This window comes from Ambystoma mexicanum, chromosome 1p, assembly GCF_040938575.1.
Source record: "Ambystoma mexicanum isolate Mex_15411 chromosome 1p, UKY_AmexF1_1, whole genome shotgun sequence".
NCBI classification, from domain to species: Eukaryota; Metazoa; Chordata; class Amphibia; order Caudata; family Ambystomatidae; genus Ambystoma; species Ambystoma mexicanum.
The window spans coordinates 803,443,330-803,463,799 of NC_090921.1; the positions used below are offsets into that span (position 1 = coordinate 803,443,330).

Sequence of the window (20,470 nt, forward strand, 5' to 3'; positions counted from 1 at the left end):
TCTCATCCACCGGCCAACCATAGCTTTCCTATCCGGATAGGTCCCCCCAAAGGTGACAATGAGGCTACTAGAGGAACGGAAAACCCTATTTCTCTAGATAGACAAGGACCACCCTGCAGACATCCAGCTTACCCCACTCCAATTCTTATGAGGAAGGGTTAGGAAAATATAATGGTAGGATACTTACCAGGGGTCTATGGAACTTGGAAACCACCTTTGGGAGGAAGGCTGGATGACATCTAAGAAACAAGTTATCAGGTTGAACGACCAAATACGAAGCTTCACAAGATAAAGCACATATTTCCCCGAAACGACTCTCAGAAGGAATGGCCACTAGAGCAACGATCTTGACTGTTAAATGTCTCATAGAAATAGTTTTCTGGCGGTTCAAAGAGGGCTACCTGCAATGCTCTGAGGTCCAGCAGAAGATCCCTGGGGGCAAATCTGAAACAGACATGTGTCTATAGAGGGAAAGAAATTTCAGCAGCCTTTTGACCAACCCCATATTTTCCAAATCTTTCCCTCCCACCTCACTGGAGGTACGAATGGCAGCCTACTGAGCCCTCAAAGTAGACACTGCCAAGCCCAAATTAAAACCCTCCTGGAGAAATTGGAGGATGCTTGATAACAGACCTAATGTTGCCTAAAAACCCTTTTCAAAATGTATTTTCCCAGTTGCTCCCATGTGGTTTTAGGGTTGGTTTTTTAAAATCATTTTTAATGGAGCAGGCTGCTTCTCTAGAAGACCTCTGAATTAAAGTCTTTCCCTGTCAACTTCCAAACTCCCCACACTAACTATTTTGGATATGCTTTCCCTTAAGAACTGCTTAAGGGTTCCAGAGGCCTGGGGACTGGAAAAACTGGGGATACCGCTAGGTTCAGTAGGAGACGGAACTAACCCCTGATAGCCAAAACAGGACCACTACTGTAACCTCTGATACTGAGTCTCTGATATTTATCAAATCCTTTGGGATCAACAGGAGAGGAGGGAAGGCATACAGACTCTTCTGCCAAACTATAGATATTGCATCCAACTCCCAGGTGCCTAGGGGATGGAAACCTGGAGCAGAACCCAGGGACGTTCTTATTCTGTGGGGTTTAAACTAGGTCCACACTTGGGAACCCATATTTCCCGTAAATGCCCTGAAGCACTTCTGCCTTCTGCTCCCATTTCACAGAAGAAAAAAAAAACGGCTAATCTTGTCTGCTACCTAGTTGTCCAGCCCTCTGATGTGTACTGCCGTTAAGGACAGCTCGCGTTCTGTAGTGGGAAACACCCTGATCAGCCTGTCTGCTGGCAAGTTGTCCAGCCCTCTGGTGTATACTGCCTTTAAAGACTCAAGGTTTGACACTGCCCATTTCCTCCTCTCTTGTGCCAGACCCTCCAGGTATTACGAGCGTAGACCACCCTGCTTTTCTTGGCACGACACACTATTGTGGTGTTGTCTCTCTGTACTAAGAGAGAATTCCCCGTGATGATTGGGGAAAACCCCCAAAGGGCCCTTGAGACTGCTGCCAATTCTCTCCAATTGGAGGGGCTGGATGCCTCCTGTTCTGTCCACAACTCTTGGCAAGGACAGCCCTGAAAGATAGCTCCCCAACCCATCCTACTTGCATCTGAAGTATCAACTCCTGTCTCAGTGATTGGACAACTGGAATCAGTTTCTTGAAGTCTTGAGACTCTTCTTTCTAAAAACCAGCGAAGGTGAACCAATAACGGTCTCATATGGAGACGAGCCCAGAGAACCAAGAAAACACTCAAGATCGTGTGCCGCTTTCCTTGCATGATTTCCCTTGCTGAGCCTTGAGGTGTTGAGAGTAAATCCCTCAGGATTTTCTGCAGTCTGTGCGCCCTATCAACTGGAAGCATTCCCTTTCCTTCTGCAGTCCAAAACCTTGATCCAATGAATTGGAGATCCCGAGAAAGCTGAGAAAGCAGGAGCTGAGACTTGGCACTGTTGATCAAGGACCCCATGGACTCTATTGTACTGAAAGTTAGTCCTACATGCTGAACAAGGCGATCTAAGGATGAGGCATTGATCAGCCAATCGTCTAAATATGGGAATGACTGGACCTCATGGAGATGGAAAGAGGCCACAATTGGTCCCATGACCTTTGTGAAAAACCGAGGTGCTGACTCCCTAACGGGAGGACTCTAAACCGCTAATGTTCCTTGCCTACTGCAAACTTCATGAATTATTGGTGCCTCTTCCAGACTGGTACATTGAAGTAGGTGTCCTGCAGGTCCAGTGATGCCAAAAAATGCCTCTCCTGCACCAGTGAAGTAATATGTTGGGCTCACTACATCTTGAAGTATTGAGCCACTACTTTGAGATTTAGCCTTCTCAGATGGATCATGAGTCTGAGTTTTCCCAAGGGCTTGGGGACAAGGAATACAATGGAGTACACTCTGTGTCCCTTCTCCTGTGCAGGTATTTGTCTGGATGCCTTCTTCAGCAACACCCCCCGGATAGCCTGTCGCATTGCTTCCCTCCTGACTCTCCCTGGACCCAGAGTACAAATGGTCTTGAGTGGCCTCGTTTTTTAAAAGAATGATGGTATCCCCATCATAAAATGCCTGTTGACATGGGATTCACCAGACTGCAGTGACCACTTGTCCCAGAACAATCTCTGGTAACCCCACACTGGCCTGGCATCAGGACATCTGCTTCTTTGCAGGGCATGAGGGATGCCTAGCCTGCCATTACTGCCCATTTCATAGACACATGTGGGAACTTGGACCAGAGGCTTGATGTCTAGTGGGCCTTTTGGAGGACAAAGATGGTATGGACCTTGGACCTGTCTTCTGCCTGAGTTTTCCTATATGTTTGTCTGCTTCAAAAGATCAATGGGCCTTGTCCTCAAGGGAGTCACTGAATAGCATCTGACCCTCAAAAGGAATCTTCATAGCAACTGTCTTTTGATGAGAGTCATAATGCCAGCCTTGCATCTCCATATGTCACTGACTTACCACTGTGCATCCAATTGCCATTGCAGAAGCCTTAACATCATCACATCCCAAGTCCGAAATAAACTCTACTTGCAATTTAACAGTTTGGGGTATCAGCAGAGGATCACTCCCTTCCTCTACTGCCTTGCCCAGGAATTCTCGGCACAATGGGGCTGTTTTGACTGTGTATGATGAGTATGTAGCCATCCTGAGCACCAGATGGGCTCCACCATGGGCCTTTTTCAATGCGCTATCGACATTCCTGTCCTTTGGATCTTTATTGACTTCCTGCAAGGCCATTGAAGACCGCTCAACCAGGCTTGGGAGAATAGTGTCCACCTGAATGTTCTGTGATGTGGATTTCTCTTTCCCTTTCAAGAGGTAGAGTTTTGCCAAAACTCTGGGGACAGGCGTTTTATCTGATTCCTTCCATTCTCTGAGGATCTCTTCCTTAATCTAAGTGGGGAGAGGAAAACCAGATCTCAATGTGGGTTTGAACTGTAAGAGAGGAGATCTCGTGATCCTGTCTGCGGGTACGTAAGGAGTGCTTCCGGGAACACCATGTAGTGAACGATCTGGATCAAAACTGTAGCCGCAGCCTCCTTACCCAAGTATTCTTTTTCCATTCTGGCCCTCACTCAAAGAGTAGAAGGCCTCAACAGAAAAACTAGAAGTAGCTGAACATTAAAAGGAGGAGGGAGAGACGATACATCCCCATGGCTGTGCTTGCTTTTGATCCTAGGCTTTCTGTCATACAAAGCTTGGAAAGAGGTATGCACCCTCACTTTGTGCTTTCGTCTCTCTGGTTAACGTTTCACAGTTACTGAGCTCCATTACATGAGCACAGTAATGGGCTGGTTACTTACTGGTAATCTTCATTAGTCCTACTCTTCCCCACCACAGTACTCACTTGTGAGGTCCCAACGTCCATGTCAGGAATCCATCCTAACTTGTCAATAAACAATAAATGCCCACCCCTCTCCACTGAAAGCATAACACATACAGCCCTCACAACTTGTCAACAACTTGTAACACATCATGGTTGTTTTTTTACACCACACCAGGGCAGGAGATTTGGGCCGCAAGTACTGTGATGAGCAAGAGTAGGACTAGGAGTAATGAGGATGACCATTAAGTAACCATCTCATTACCTCCACGTCCTTCTTCCTCCTCCCAATACTTACTTGTCAGTTAAACCAAACATAGTGGTGAAAAATGGTCCATGAATAAAAACGCAGACCAACTAGACTGCAGCTTCGACACCGTGTCATCAATTTGTTACTGGCCACAACTAAAAAATCACCATTGAACATGTGTACCAGTGCTCAACACCCCCTCCCCTAAGGAGTTCAGACCCTGCTTACGCAAGCTGAGGCGACAGTGTTTTTGAAAGTGTTCAGGTTGGCCCAGGTCGCCACCCTGCAGATGTCCTGAATGGCACTCCCCACACTTCCATCCAGGAGGCCATCATCTCTCTAGTCAAGCAACCTTGAATAGAGGCTGGAAAGGGAACCGTCACCACTGAACAGGCCAAAGCAATCACTTGCCAAATACATCGACAAATAGTTTGATGTCCTAATGCCAAGCCTGGGACCCCCAAAGGTAAAACATAAACTTTCTGACTGCCTAATAGAAACAGTTCTGTCCAGATAAGCCAAGACAGACCTCTTGACTTCCAAATTGTGCCACTGTTCCTCTTCTAGACACACTGGATTGGGGATAAAAGGATGGTACAATAATCTTTATTTTTTATTTTTTATTTGATATGGTTGAGAAACTCAACCTTTCAAAACATGCTAATTACATCTTTACAATTATCATTTTAAATAAAATTTAACAATCATTACAAATTTAATCTTTTTACAAAATATAAAAGAATACTTTTTTAAAAAATTTCTATACAACAAAGTCAGAATCTGGATAAGAAAACTTCACGCCATTACATCTTATTACCCATTTTCCACTGTTACAGTATTTCATTCTTATTATCCACATCATCTCTACCAAGTTTTATCTCATTTAAAAAATGTATAGATGCATACCCCACTGATTTTGAGTATACATGGAATATATGCTTCCATAGATCTCCTGGACCCATGTAAAGTCTAGACTCAAATAGGGTTTTAAAGTGCTTAATTCTTAAATGCATTAATACATCACATTTTGTAAAGATGTGCTCTAAGGATTCCTCCTCAATATTGCAGAATTGACATGTAGTAGTTGCCAATATGTCCTTGGTCCATTTGGCTGTTACAGTTCTCGTGTGCCATAAATTCAGTCTCAATCGAATAAGGCCATTACGATGGATGGTGCAAGGAGTTTTTAAGAGCTACAATTCAGTGTTACCATAAGCTTTATGAGCACATGGATTTTGAACAAAACTTTGATACTTGTAACACGATTCTCTATTTTGTATCCAATCCATTTCCCACATTTTACATTTAGCCTTGTCCGGATTATGGGTGAGTAAATTGTCAGTTATGCCAGCAATTTGCATAATTTTCCACACCTGTAGTTTCCATTGAAGAATATAAACATCATTAGAGTTTTGTATATAACGGGCCAGTTGTACAACAAGACCATTTCTGTTTTTCACTAAAACACATTTCCTATAAAGCATACACAATTCCCATTTGTAATTCGCATGTAAAAATATTAGCCCTAGCTCGTGCCTTATTAGAGCAACAGTAACGGATGAGGGTAAACATAACAGAGTTTTCCAGTAAAGCCCCTCCTTTATATCCCAAAAACACTTATTTAGAATTAGTTTAGTTTCCGCTCCATATGACACAATTGGCATGGCTTTTTGTTTGTAAAAGACTAGAAGAGGAGCAATGGAGAATTTGCAATATTTACCCCTGATGATTTTTGCTTGGGATATCAGATTATTCCATTTTCGTTGTAAACTGGAATAATGAGGGGAATCAGACAGATTATTGCTAATGTTTAAACCCAAATAAACATATTCACTTACAGTTTTAACCGTCTCGCCATACAATTTCCACTCAATTATTTTAGTTCTTTGCTTACAACTGCCAAATTGAATCACTTGAGTTTTCTTAGTGTTAATAGTCATTTTGTTATGTATTGCGTATTTTTCCACAGCACAAAGCATATTTTTAAGGCCCATTGGCGTTCTAGATAACAACAAAAGGTCATCGGCATATAACAGCCATTTGACTTCACACAAACCCAACCTCGGGGAGTCAGTTGTGATATCATAAAGGTCTTTGCCAATGTCAAGGATGAAGAAATTAAAAATGGATGATGCAAGCATGAATCCTTGCTTAAGACCTCTGAAACTAGATATCGAGTCAGATAGACTCCCATCGTTGGATAATCTAATTTGCAGTGTGGTTTGAGAACGTAGATCAATGATCCACTTGAGAAGGTTCCAGGAGAAGTTGTTTTTCATTAGCTTCATGAAAAGAAGTTCCCTGGAAACCGCATCAAAAGTGGTTCTAAAGTCTACAAAAGCCACATATAAAGGAGATTTTAGTTTGGCATACTTAGCGATGATTGCGTTTACACATAGCAAATTAATCCCGGGGCCTAGACCCTTCACGAAACCTGTTTGCCATGGATCTCTTAATCCTTTGTTATCAAGCCACACATTAAATTTGCGAAGTACCAGGCGTGCAAAAAATGTTCCCGGGCAGTCGAGGATGGCTATGGGCCTATAAGAGGCCGGGTCTAATCTATTACCTTTTTTGTATAACGGTATAAGAATGGACTTTCTCCATGAAGAAGGTACGATCCCAGTTCTCATTACTTCTTTGAATATTTGTGTAAGAATACTTGACCATATTTTGGGGTTCTCCTTAAGCATCTTGTTGTAAGTCCATCAGGACCCAGAGCTCTCAAACTGCTAAGTTTTGTTATGAGCATTACTATGTCAATCCGGTCAAACGTAAATGAATGATTCCAGTTTTTACTTATTCTTCGAAAAGAAGATTGACTATCTCTTGAGGAGGATTGATATGCTTGGCTGAAATATGTACACCACGTTTCAGCTGAGATGGAGTTTACCTGTATGGAATTTTGCTCTTTGTATGTAGCTACATTTAATACTCTCCATATATCCGCTGTTGATTTGGAAGCAGTCTTTCTTAACATTAGTTCACTGTCTCTCTGAATGAGCAATGCTTTCCTTCCTTTTTGCCAGTTCTTATATTTCATACAAAGTTGCTTCGTTCTTAACATTTTTTCATCGTTGGGTAGTTGCTTTAACATGCGAATTTGATGACGTAACTCTGTTTCTTTGTCTTTCACCTCTTTGTCAAATGTGTGATTATGTTTATGGCTTTGGCCTGGGACAGAATTTTTAATTGAGACCTATTAAAGCATTGAGGAAACATAGTCCCTTCCTAAATTAAAATACAGATGTTTATCAAAACGTATTAAGGAATCATCAAACCATTTCAATCGGTTCCTTGCATTATTGGCAATTATATTGCCTTTGTACGTTCCCTCATGCTTTCCCGATGGTTCAATCTCCAACTCCCACTTTAAACAGAGTTGGTGATGGTCACTTTTAGTATTAGGTCTTATATTCAGGGACTGGACCATGTTCATCATTGCTTTATTTACAAAAATGTAGTCAATAGTAGCCTCAAATGGCCCATTATGCCAAGTACTAGCAAAGGGAATATCACCGTCCACTGCACCATTAGTCATTACCAGTTGCATGTTTTCCATGCATTGGTTCCATCTGATTTCATCATGCATTAATTTATCCTTTTTTTGGGACAGCAGATGCAAGTTGATATCACCCATTATTAGCACAAAGTTGACATTTTTTTCAAGTGCAATTAGCAAAAAAATTCTTTCCAAATTGTCAAAGAAACATTCTGATGACAAGTGGGCTTTCCCCCAATAGATGTTCACTAACAAAAAAATATACGTTTTACTTGAGAGTCTAATAAATTGAATAAATGGTGTACCAGAATCTAAATTTGTGATTTTAAAGCATTTAGATTTCTTTGTAGCAACAAGTAAGCCAGCCATGGGTATTCCTCTTGGTAGCACAATAGCAGGTTCTAACACTATATTGTATCCATTCCAAATAAGTGAATCAACCAACCAGGTTTCTTGTAATACAACAATATTAAATACACTGAGATTTGAGCAAGTAGTGTTAACAAAATGTTTAAAACCCTGAGTATTCCAGCATACAAGGTTGGTTTGTTCTTTGGAAATGAATTGTTATGCGCGGTCAAGTTTTTCATTTTCATGAATGATTTGACTTCTATTACCTGATCCGTAGGTATGTGGAACCCATTTCCTTGAGTCCATTCTTTCACCTCCTGCTTCCTGACACTCTTCTCTATAGATGTTAAAACCCATTTGAAAGAATGCATTTCTGGCCTCCCATACTAAATCGGCCAAAACTATCAAACGGAGGGTAATCCTTGACTTTGACAGGTCATTATCATTCAAAAATTCCACTCTGTCAATGTCAGAGGATATAATATTCCTCAAGGTAGGTATTTCTTTACAAATGTTGAGAATACAAGAACGGTTAAGGTCATATTGGTCTTAGGGATGTTCTCTACATTCTAAGACAAAACCAAGATACCTATTCTGACCCATTACTCTTGTTTTAAAGGATGGTAAACAAGCAGGATTTAAACTTTCTTGCCACGGTCCTCCTTGAGGTGTTCTCTCTGCCTTTGCCAAATCTCTTTCATTATTATGAGGGATAGACATAGAGGCAGGCTTGGATTTCCATGGCACTAAATTTGTCTGCTCAGTAACCTGTTTACAAAGTTCCAGTTGTCTTTCTGTAATATACTGTTCAATGTTCTTGTTTATTTCTTCACGCATCTGTGTATCAATCCGCCCATGGCCGTTTTTCTCTGGTTGTACAACCGAGGACAAGATTGCAAGAGATGGTTTGGGTTGGGTGGTTTCATTGGCTTTAGGCTCCTCACTTACGGTCGCCATATTATTCACAGATTTATGACCTGCTCCAAATCAAAATATTCCCTTATTCACCACTTTAGCCTCCTCACTTGCAGCCACTAATCATCTAAAGGTTTGTAATATAACTTGGATGAGGGTTTCCCCTTGTTTACCACTATGGGCTGCTTTGGTCGATCTTTGCAGCCATCATGATTCACTATTTCCAAGGCCTCATCATGTTTGTGATTAGTTATTTTTAAAAATCGTCTTGGCTTTGCTCGTGATTTGTTAACTTTCTTCTTTGTAGTGAGATTTTGTTCTTTATTATTAAGAGAAGCATCTGGCAGTTTTCTTGTTAAGATATTAGTTAGCTCTGGTTGGCTTCCTTCATTATTAAGGTCATCTTCAGATATCACAACAATTGGGCCGGACACTGTGTTCTTCAAACCCTCATTATTAGAGTCAATCTGTAGTTCCGACTCCAACTCTAGACTCCCATTTATTGCAGGATGGCATTTGCCAAAAACAAAGTGATTGGACTGCACTTGACTTTGGATGGCAGTAGTGGTCAGGTAATCGGTTTGCAACTCTGAATCTTTTATGCTACAGTGCCTAAATATCTCAAATTGTGGTTCACAGGTTCTGGGATTGGCCACAACCTCTCTTTCCGTAATTGTATCTGTTAGTTTGGTTAACAGTATGGTTTGATTATTAATTTATGCATCCATGGCTTCATATAGTTTCGCCAAAGATAGTATAGCCGAGTTCATTGCCAAAAGGGTTAAGCTCATTTCACCCTGTGCAGTACTTTCCTCCAAGTGAGTGTTATTACGTCTCGTAGCAGTATGTCCTTCCCAGGATTTCTTTACTTGTCTTGGAGTGGGTAATAAAAAGGATGAAGGGGTTATAGGGAGGTCTTTATCAGAACCTAGCGATGAATCATGAACAATCCGAGAACTCTTGTTTGCCAAAATCTTAGAATCACATGCTCCATCAGACACCTCCATTGATACCTGATTACTTAAGTTTTGCATCCTAATTGGTGATGTCATCAACCTCCATGAGATCACCTGTGTTAGAGTGCACAAAAACCACTTCTTCATTAGAGGACATCCCGGATTGGTTCATAAAGTTGAGAGCATCCTCATCTACTTGACCAGTTATGTGTGTGTTGTAAAAGGCCTCCCCTAGTCTGTGTTGAACTTCTACGGTGCAGACTTCAGGGGACTTTTTAACAATAGTACTAAGTCTATTGCCTAGGTCTTGAATGTCGTTCTCACAGCGTCTACTTTCATTTTCTATGGTGATGTCTGAAATTATTCTTGCACCTTTTATGCACTCAATAGTTGGGGCATTATTTTTAATAGCATCGACTTCAAAATCCAAACCAGTATTTAGATTATAAAGGTTAACAAGTTTGTTAGGCATCACTTTGTTTGGGAGCATTTCACTTCTTCTAGTATCAATGGGAGCCCCCAAATTGCAGTATTTACGAATATCACCTCTTCCGTTAAATAGAGGACTTTTGGCTTTGTTTGCCATTTTTTTGTTAACTGTAGAGGTTTCAGATTGTTTCTTCTGCTGCCTTGACGGAGTAACCGTGGCACCAACCACAGGAGTATGAATTACTCTTGATCCATCTTTAACTAATGTTAAATTTAATGCTGGCATTTTTGTCTTCAATGTAAATGGCATGGTTTAACTTACTAAAAAATATGGTTGATAATTAATTTAAGAATTTACAAATCTGAGAAAAACTCCTCAATTGAGGTATATTTCCCTATACACAACAAAAGGAAATGTAATACGTATAAAATGAGTGACTAGACAAGCAATATACTTAAAATTCATATAAAAGTTGATGCCTGTTGGGATTCACAAGTTCATATAAAATGCATCTATAATGGATCACAATTGCTTCAATTCGCCTGATGGCTTGAGAGTCTGGCATAAACCGTCTTTCCTTCCCAATAACAGTTTAGTACAACAATAAACCAAGCATGTACTTCTACAAGTACTGAACCAGATGTTGGCCTGTTTACCTCCGATCACTAGTGCCACCCAGAGCCAAACAGCAGCAAAACAGCTCTTCAAATGTAAAATGCAGTGCCCTTTACTCTGCAGTCGGGCTTAACGCCGCAAGGGTTACCGGGGCGGATTTTTCAAGCCTGATGGTGTCACGTGATAGCTCACGTGACCGCCGCAAAGCCCCTCCTCCTCCAGGAAGTACAAGCGAGCCGGCAAGAGTCCAGGATGACTCGCAGTGCCGATGACAAAGAAATCAAAAGGAAGCGTTTCCACCAGTTCCTTTTAGCAACAACAAACAAGGATGGTAGAATAATATCCTGTGCCCTGTGAAATTTAAAGAGAACCTTAAGGACGGGGCCAAGCACAGCTGTGGGCAAAGTTTTATTTTAGTTTTGTATTTTTATAATTGTTTTGTAGCGCTTTACGCCTAAGCACTTTACAAAAACAACATTACAGTACAATAAATGTCACATAGTAAATGATAAATCAGTCAGACAGAAAATGGAATTTAAGACAAGTTTTTATTAAAGAATCAGAGAAGAGATAGAACGAAGAAGAAGGGGAGAAGATTCCAGGGCTTGGGAGCCAAGAGGGAGATGGCACGAAAACGAGAGGGGCCACAAGGAGGGTGAGGGACAGGTAGGAGGTAAAGAGATTGGGAGTGAAGAGTCTGAGGTGGAGAACAAAAGAAGACTAAAGACGAGGAGATAAGGGGAACAAGACCTTTTAGACACTTACATACCAGGCACAGAAAGTTAAAGAGTATGCGAGATTCAAAGGAAAGCCAGTGTAGAGAGTACAAGGCATCAGAAATAGAATTTCCGGATATGCGAATCACCCCAACAAGGCATTTGGGGCCACTACTGATTCCTCACACTCAGAAGAGGCATTACCAAGCCCCACGGAATTGCGGCCTGGCAGACACTGCAATTTGGATGCAGTGAGAACCTCTAGCCAAGCCCTCTTTTTTGTCGGTACCCAAATTGGTACCGAAGCCCTGAAGCCTGAGGAGGAGACAGGTGTTCGTCTCCCTGTCAAGATAAATCCAGGATGGTGTAGCTATTTTGGCAAAAAAGAATGGACATGCCAGAAGCTGCCAAAAGGATGATATGGCCATTGACGTTGATATTTTAAGTCGTGACGCTCACTGGGCAATGTGTTTACTGTATAACACAAATGCATCTTCGGACAATTTCACAGAGGTGGGTTCCCCAGGAGGAGATTGAACTCCAGAAAAATCAGTGCTAAGTTGACATCACCCTTCCTTCCTATTAAAGTTCAGGGATGCCTTTGGCCTTTTCTCAATATTGGGTAAAGATAACAATAGATTCCTTAGTTTTAAAGATGGTCCAGGGCTTTCCCATAGACCTGGTTTCCAATGCTTCAGGCAATTAAGGAGCATTCAGTTTTCTCATCTAGGAATATGTATTATGGTTCAGAAAATAAAATGGTATTCTACAGAAAGGTGCAACAGACTATACACATCCCACAATTTAAGGATTTGCGAGCATCCTGTTCATTGTGTAGAAAAAGGACAAAAGGCTTTATCTGTTGATAAATCTAAGGGAGCTCAATGATAGCGTCCTTTAAGGAAGGAGACGATTTGTCTTCTCCAGGATGTCTTGGGGGCAGGGGATTGGATGGTGCACATGGATCTAAGAGATGCACACCTCTCACCTCTCAGTTCCCATATACCCTCCTCATAGACATTACCTTCATTTCTCAGTGGTGGGGTTTGGACACACTTTTGAACTCACTTGACTGACTTTCGCCCTTTTATCAGTCCCTCTGTGTTTTACAAAGTGCCTTCATCCAGTAGTAGAATCCTCAGGTAAACAGGAGGTTTTATGTCCAGATGATACCCTTCTCATGGCTCACTCAACAGACTTGGTGACAAGGCATCTTCAATCGATCCCCAAATCTCCTGCAGGAACTGGGTTTCATTGTAAGTGTGGAAAATCAGAAATGTAGCTTGCACAACGTATGGCTTTCCCAGGGTTCCACATCAACACGTTGGACAACTCCTTTCACCTTCCAGAGACAAAGGTACGATTGGTAGAAATGGAATTGGTGTGGGTGTTACTTCAGTCTGTTATGTCCCTCTACCACCTGGCTAAGATCATAGTAATTCTGTCATCATCCATCCAGGGGATCTTCACCGATCCACTGCACTACAGAGCTTGCACAGGTTGAAGATCCTTCACTTAAGGAGGGAATACAACTTTGTAGACTGGATACAAATGTCACCAGAGGGCCAGGCAGAGATCAGATGGTGTGTCATCCAAAGGGAAACATGCAATGGCAAAGCAATCTTTGGTTCTGCACCCGATCTGCTATTAGATTCCAATGCCAGCCAGCCAGGCAGGCAGGCTAGGGAGCCAGGCATGGAGAACACACAACTGGTCGGGCGTGGCCCTTTTGGGAGTTGAGGGCTCACAAACATTGTTTGGAGATGCTTGCAGGTTCATTTGAGACCAGCGAGCCATTTTGGATGAATGGACAGCTGTCTGGTATGAAAGAAATCTTGGGGTACACCATCAAGAATTCTCTGAGGAATTGCTAAACAGTTTTGGGAATTCTATCTCCAATATCCCATTGTTGGGAATGTCGAATTTCTACCAGGCGTTTACAACACACGGGCAGACTGATGTTCCAGAAGGCTGATTTACTTAAGAAATTGGCAACTTTTCCACCCTGTATTTCCAGCCCTCTCCCCCCACTGGGAGCCTATGAGGTTGGATCTGTTGGCATCTAAGTTGAACACTCAACTCCCATGTTTCTTTAGTTGGAGGCCAGACCCTGAGGCCACAGACACATTATTTCCATCTTGGACTACAAGCTTGCTTTCCACTATCCCTCCCTTTTGCCGAGTGTTCTCCAGGCCTGAAAAAAGACAGCGGAACTGGCACTAATAGCACAATCTTGGCCATCCTTGGCATGGGATATCTTAGAACTAGAAATGAGTGCTGATAACCCTATTTTACTTGCTCACTTACCCAACCTTCTCTCCAGCCCTGAAGGTCTCTACAATCGATTGATCATCTAGGATTCCCTCTGAATGATCACTTGGAAGATTTCAGGAGCTTCCAAACTCCAAGAGGGGCTTTGAAGGTGGCTTCAGATTTTTTACAAGAGCCTTGGGCTCCAGGCACAAGGATGGTATATATTTTCACATTGAGGTCTTTGTTACGATGGTGTTTACCTAGGCATGTGAATTCCTTCATAGCCTACGAGGTCGACATAGTAAACTACCATTGTGATGTTGCCGGTTCTCATTCCAACAGATCTGTGAATGTATACAGGTCCACAATGTCTGCTCATCTTGAATGGGTAATGCTTTACCCTTAGGGCAAAATACTTTTGTTTGCAGGTTCTTTCAAATGTTAACCTGCTAGACCTTCTGTTGGATCCATGTCTTTACAGTGGCATTCCTTGCCACATCTGTGTTGATGGATACACTGGATTGGATTATGAATCAAGGAGGGAGGCATCAGTGTTTGGTGCCCACTTTATCAGGGGAGCCATGACTTGCAGGGCCTTTTGGTCAGGGACTTGCTTGGAAGATGTTCTCAATCTGCAGATTGTTATTCTGAGTCAGTGTGTAATAGGTTTTGTTACAAGCCAATGTATAATGTATCAGCTGTGTTTTTGTCCCATCCATGCTTAAAAATGCACAATAGTAAGCTTCAGTGCCTTGCCATAAAATGGTGATATTGCAAGTAATAGGACAAAAAAAAGTTTTTATTTTGTATGTATTTTGTTGTGTTTCGGTTAATAGTGATGCTTTCACATAAAAGTATTTATAAACAAATGTTCATTAATACATTAGAAGAGACTAATAACCAGAGTGCACAATGTACACAGTGCTCAAATAAGCGGAATATGTCTACCTAACATCAGTCTTTTGCAAGACTCATTCATTTCCATCATGAATGAAATGTAGTCAAAACATCTAAACTTTAAATATCTTAAATCAGGGAGACTTTCACAGAAATACATAGAGGTTTGAGAGTTCCATACATTATGGTTTCTTAGACAAACGATATGTTCTGAGTGTTCTGGCAAGACCCTGCCCCACCCCCCTCACGTGTAGTCATAAAATGAAAACAAAGCATCATCTGCTGTCTCAAATAGGTTCTGCTCGGGCATTGCTTTGGGTGTGGCTGGATAGTGCAACATTCAGGAAAACAATGTATATGCTCCATAAAGTGTGGGCTACCTTCAAGTTGTTCACAGGTATTACCACAATCATAAAACGAAGGCTTCTTTTTTAGTCCAGCATCAGAGCACACTATCATTTCTTCACAGTTAAGATCAAATCGGCCCATGCAGATGTCACAATATTGTATGTAATCAGTATTAAATCAGAAACTACCAGCATGGTGCCGTTCTCCAGCTTGAGCCAGTGAGTATGTATTATCAGCCTGCCCCCTTGTTAGCTCCCGACTCCCATCTATATCTGCTTCCCTCGCTGCATGCTTCACCCTGTGACTTGTAAAGTGTTCCATTGCTTCCTAAAGCCAGGTCTGCATTCAATAAATATCCAAATAATAATAATAATAAACATTCCCAAATAAACGTTTATCTTTATCAAGATAGCCATCAGGTAAAGGCCCAATTCAGCCCCAAGAACTGACTTGCCCAAAAGGGAGTCTCAATCTGCCCTAATAAGAAACGAGAGCGGGATCATAGTGGGAGGCACGCCTGTGGATTCTGTCTGTAGTGCTTAGGACTTCCTTGCCTAGCATCCTGTGCATATTTATTTATTTATTTATTCATTTATAAAGCGCACAAAAACCCAAAGGCATTGAGGCGCTGTTACAGAGACAAGTTGGCGTACCTCAACTATCGATGCATAGAGAGGCATAATGGAATTTAGCTTTGATTTAGTCGCACAACAGTACCATAAAGCAGCATCTCATATTTATTTATTTATTTACATGTATAAAGCGCACAGTGGCCCTGAGGCATCGTGGCGCTGTTACAGGATATTCTCTTAGATACAGAATGCATAAAATCAGACTGAACAGAATCATATAGTTGTGGGGGGTGGACGGGGCCGGTAAAAGTCTGCCAGCCAGCCCATGCCTGTTAGGCTAGAGTTCAGCGAGAACCGCAAGAGGGCTCAGGGCTGTTACCAGGCCAGTCTGGCCCAGAAAGTTAGGTTTATCACTACTGTCACCTTGAGGGATCCCTTTAAGATGCTAATTGCGTTTTGCAGTTTTATTTTGAAGGAAAATTGTATGCGCGCAAATTGCACATAAAAAGGCCACTGTCATGGAAACTAGAAAGAAGAGTAAGTCCCTTCTCAATCTCCATGGCAGTGAAGAAGCGCGTGCAGACAGCCCAGAGCGGGATACGGAAAAGGTAAGTTAGGGGTGGGGAAGTTGTGGCCTGTGGGACTGGCAGGGCGGGAGTAGGCTCTCTAGGAAGGGGGAAGCAGCCAGGAAAAGAACTGGCTGCTGGAGGGAGGCTCTAGATGTCCCAAGAGAATGTGAGGAGATTGTGGATAGGCACCCACATTTCTGAACTCCTGATTGTGCTGCGCCTCTCAACCAGATGCCAATTGTAAATTCTGTACTGATCTGAGTTGCAGGCTTTGCCCATTGTTCACTGAGTATTTTCTGTGCACTAACCATTTGCCTCTTTCTGATCCTTGGACAGAGCGAACAGCAGAAATGGGCAGAAAGAGGTGGTGCTGAAATCATCCAGCACCCTCCCTCCTGAGCCAGACGCCAGTGCCAACATCTGATGCCAGCCCTGGACTCCCTGAACCAAACCACCTTTTGCCAGCATGGGCAATGCATCTAGTAGATGGGTAAAGGATGCCACTCCTACGTAGTGACCACGATGAGTGAACACGCACGCGGTCAGCGCCTGATCTGCCAAATGTTGGGACTCTTGGCACTGCGGGTCCAGCTTCTCTTTTTAATTGCCAATTTCTTTTTGCTTTATTCATTGAGACAGTGCCACACCATGAAACAAAGCGATAAGTGGCCGAAACGGAAAAATAAGCAGTGTATATGTTTTATAATAAAACTACAATTGCCACCACAACTGAACTACTGTTATCTTCCTTGGAAAGTCGGTGCAACGCGGCAGGGCACTTGCAGGTTACACAAGCTGTCCTGCCTGCCTTCCGAAAATAGAATTCTCCCATTCCCCTCCAAAGTCAGAATGGTTTAATCCAACGGTGATAGTTGGAGGAAAACTGCTATTGGTCGGTTATCTGCACCCAGCTGCATTAAGGACTGCGGGGAAGAGAGCAGCTGAAGACATGTCTCGTCACAGAACACTTACGGACTGCTCATCTGCAGAACCTCCCGACCCCGGTTCGATCCTCCTGTCCCACCCGATCCTGTATCGACCCCGGTTCGATCCTCCTGTCCCACCCGATCCTGTATCCCTGCCGTTACACCGTTGCCTCTCTCTCCATAGCATTCTACCCTTCTATATGCATGTTAAATGTTAATGTTAAATGTTAAAGGTATTTGTACCGCACACCGTCACCAATGGAATTGGTTCCCAGGTGCTCTGGCGGATCTGTAAATGATAAGGTTGGGTGGGGTGGGTTAGTAAGGTGAAGCGGGAGTAGGATAGTGAGAGGAGTGGTGTTCTGTTGGCAGCTTCAACTCGGTATACACCAGATGCTGAGCTTTGGTGCAGGGTTTTGGATCGGTGACAGGCCGCGTGTGCTGTTGGTCCGGCTTATGTGTTGTTGCAGTGTTGTGAAGTGTGTGCGGCTTGTTGTGCGAGAGATGGTTCTGTGAGTTTTTTTGAGTGAGATAAGTATGCAGAGTTTGAGTTTATATTGGTTAGTGGGTTACCTGACCTTTGGCATGTTGGCATTTGCAGTTCTGTCCCAGTGTGGCACCAGTTGACCCCTGCAACTCTATCTGGATGCGGGGCGGGCCAATGTTTAGAATTCTATCTGGGTGTGGGCAAGCCAGCATTCACAGTCCCATCCAGATGAGGCACAAGCTAGCGTCTAGAAATATGTCCAGGTGAGGGCATGCTATCATTCACAACCCTATCTGGATGCTACGCAGGCTGGTGTTCACAATTCCAAGTGTGGCACACGCCAACATTCAAGTCCACCCCAAATCGCAAGTTCCTTCTTCCCTTTTACGAAACCAAATTCCAACCAACTGATGTGACCGGCCAGACGTGCAAATGCAGCCATTTCATTGGCCAGGCAATGTAGCATCTCTGGTCTACATACATCAATTACCACATCTGTCAGAATTCCACACAATGCCTTCGGTCTTGAATACATCCGGGAAACGAGATGAGTGACAAGTGACGGGGTAGTCTGCCACCCAGAGCGAGTGAAATGTATCAATAAGGCAGAACTTCTTTTCTTCAGGTCTTGTTGTTTTTTATTTACCATTGCCAGTAGAGGAAGAGTGCAAAGGCGGCAGTAGGGTATCGCTTCCCATTGCCAGTATAGGAAGAGTGAGAAGGCGGCAGTAGGGTATCGCCTCCCATTGCCAGTATAGGAAGAGTGCAAAGGCGTTGGCAGGGTATCGCTTCCCATGGCCAGTATAGGAAGAGTGAGAAGGCGGCAGTTGGGTATCGCCTCCCATTGCCAGTATAGGAAGAGTGAAAAGGCGGCGGCAGGGTATCGCTTCCCATTGCCAGTATAGGAAGAGTGAGAAGGCGGCAGTAGTGTATCGCCTCCCATTGCCAGTGTAGGAAGAGTGAAAGGCGGTGGAAGGGTATTGCTTCCCATTGGCAGTATAGGAAGAGTGAGAAGGCAGCGGCAGGGTATTGCTTCCTATTGCCAGTATAGGAAGAGTGAGAAGGCGGCGGCAGGGTATCGCTTCCCATTGCCAGTATAGGAAGAATGAGAAGGCGGCGGCAGGGTATCGCTTCCCATTGCCAGTATAGGAAGAGTGAGAAGGCGGCGGCAGGGTATCGCTTCCCATTGCCACTATATGAAGAGTGAGAAGGTGGCGGCAGGGTATTGCTTCCCATTGCCAGTATAGCAAGAGTGAGAAGGCGGCGGCAGGGTATCGCTTCCCATTGCCAGCATAGCAAGAGTGAGAAGGCGGAGGCAGGGTATCGCTTCCCATTGCCAGCATAGCAAGAGTGAGAAGACAGCAGCAGGGTATCGCTTCCCATTGCCAGTATAGCAAGAGTGAGAAGGCGGCGGCAGGGTATCGCTTCCCATTGCCAGCATAGGAAGAGTGAGAAGGCGGCGGCAGGGTATCGCTTCCCATTGCCAGTATAGGAAGAGTGAAAAGGCGGCGGCAGGGTATCGCTTCCCATTGCCAGTATAGGAAGAGTGAGAAGGCGGCAGTAGGGTATTGCCTCCCATTGTCAGTATAGGAAGAGTGAAAGGCGGTGGCAGGGTATCGCTTCCCATTGCCAGTATAGGAAGAGTGAAAGGCGGTGGCAGGGTATCGCTTCCCATTGCCAGTATAAGAAGAGTGAAAAGGCGGCAGCAGGGTATCGCTTCCCATTGCCAGTATAGGAAGAGTGAGAAGGCGGCAGTAGGGTATTGCCTCCCATTGTCAGTATAGGAAGAGTAAAAGGCGGTGGCAGGGTATCGCTTCCCATTGCCAGTATAGGAAGAGTGAAAGGCGGTGGCAGGGTATCGCTTCCCATTGCCAGTATAAGAAGAGTGAAAAGGCGGCAGCAGGGTATCGCTTCCCATTGCCAGTATAGGAAGAGTGAGAAGGCGGCAGTAGGGTATTGCCTCCCATTGTCAGTATAGGAAGAGTGAAAGGCGGTGGCAGGGTATCGCTTCCCATTGCCAGTATAAGAAGAGTGAAAAGGCGGCAGCAGGGTATCGCTTCCCATTGCCAGTATAGGAAGAGTGAGAAGGCGGCATTAGGGTATTGCCTCCCATTGTCAGTATAGGAAGAGTGAAAGGCGGTGGCAGGGTATCGCTTCCCTTTGCCAGTATAGGAAGAGTGAAAAGGCGGCAATAGGGTAAGCCAGCAGTAGGGTATTGCTTTCTCATCCTCGTCTCTTCTCCTGCTCTCTGTCTCCCATGACTCACCTTGGAACCACTGTCACCAATGTTATCTACAAAGCTTACAGGATTGCGAGTGAGGTGGTCAAGTGGTTGAAAGGATTTGGGGTTCAATGACTGGCCAACATTTAAGGGGTATATTTAAAAAATGGGTGAAAAAATGGCTCGTTCCTTAATAGGAGGAATTCCTAAAGAACATTTAACTGTTACCTAGATTAAAAGCTAGACATAAAACTAGTGTTTGTACTGAGAACCTTTGATTGCAAATTTAGTTTGAGATGAATGAAAACTAATCCTATGTGACAATGCTACTATGAAGCACCACATATTTTCTTTAATACGTATCATTTTTGTCCGGTTTTGTGTGCATGCACATGTGAACCCAGGCAGCTCCTCACTGCCACTTCCCAGTTTAGCAATTTAGCTCATCATAACTGCATTCTCAATTGGCAGGATTGCATTACAACCCTTTTTTTTCACAATGTAACTATATTCCCAATTTAAGCAATTACACCATACTCCCACTTTACTGTTAGACAATTCTAGTTTACTATCCTTTTACACAATGGGCCTCATCACGACTTTGGCGGTAACCCTTAAATCCAGCG

At 43.5% G+C, this 20,470-nt stretch overlaps 1 protein-coding gene across 1 annotated transcript in view; it reads left to right on the forward strand.

The window, feature by feature from the left end:
- Positions 1–16,939, forward strand: part of CA14 (carbonic anhydrase 14) — a 329,457-nt gene extending 312,518 nt beyond the window's left edge. The window contains exon 11 of the mRNA XM_069652164.1: positions 16,547–16,939. Within this exon, the coding sequence (XP_069508265.1) occupies positions 16,547–16,634 (88 nt within the window). The 3' untranslated portion in view covers positions 16,635–16,939. The remainder of the gene's footprint in view (positions 1–16,546) is intronic.
- The last annotated feature ends 3,531 nt before the right edge of the window (positions 16,940–20,470 follow it).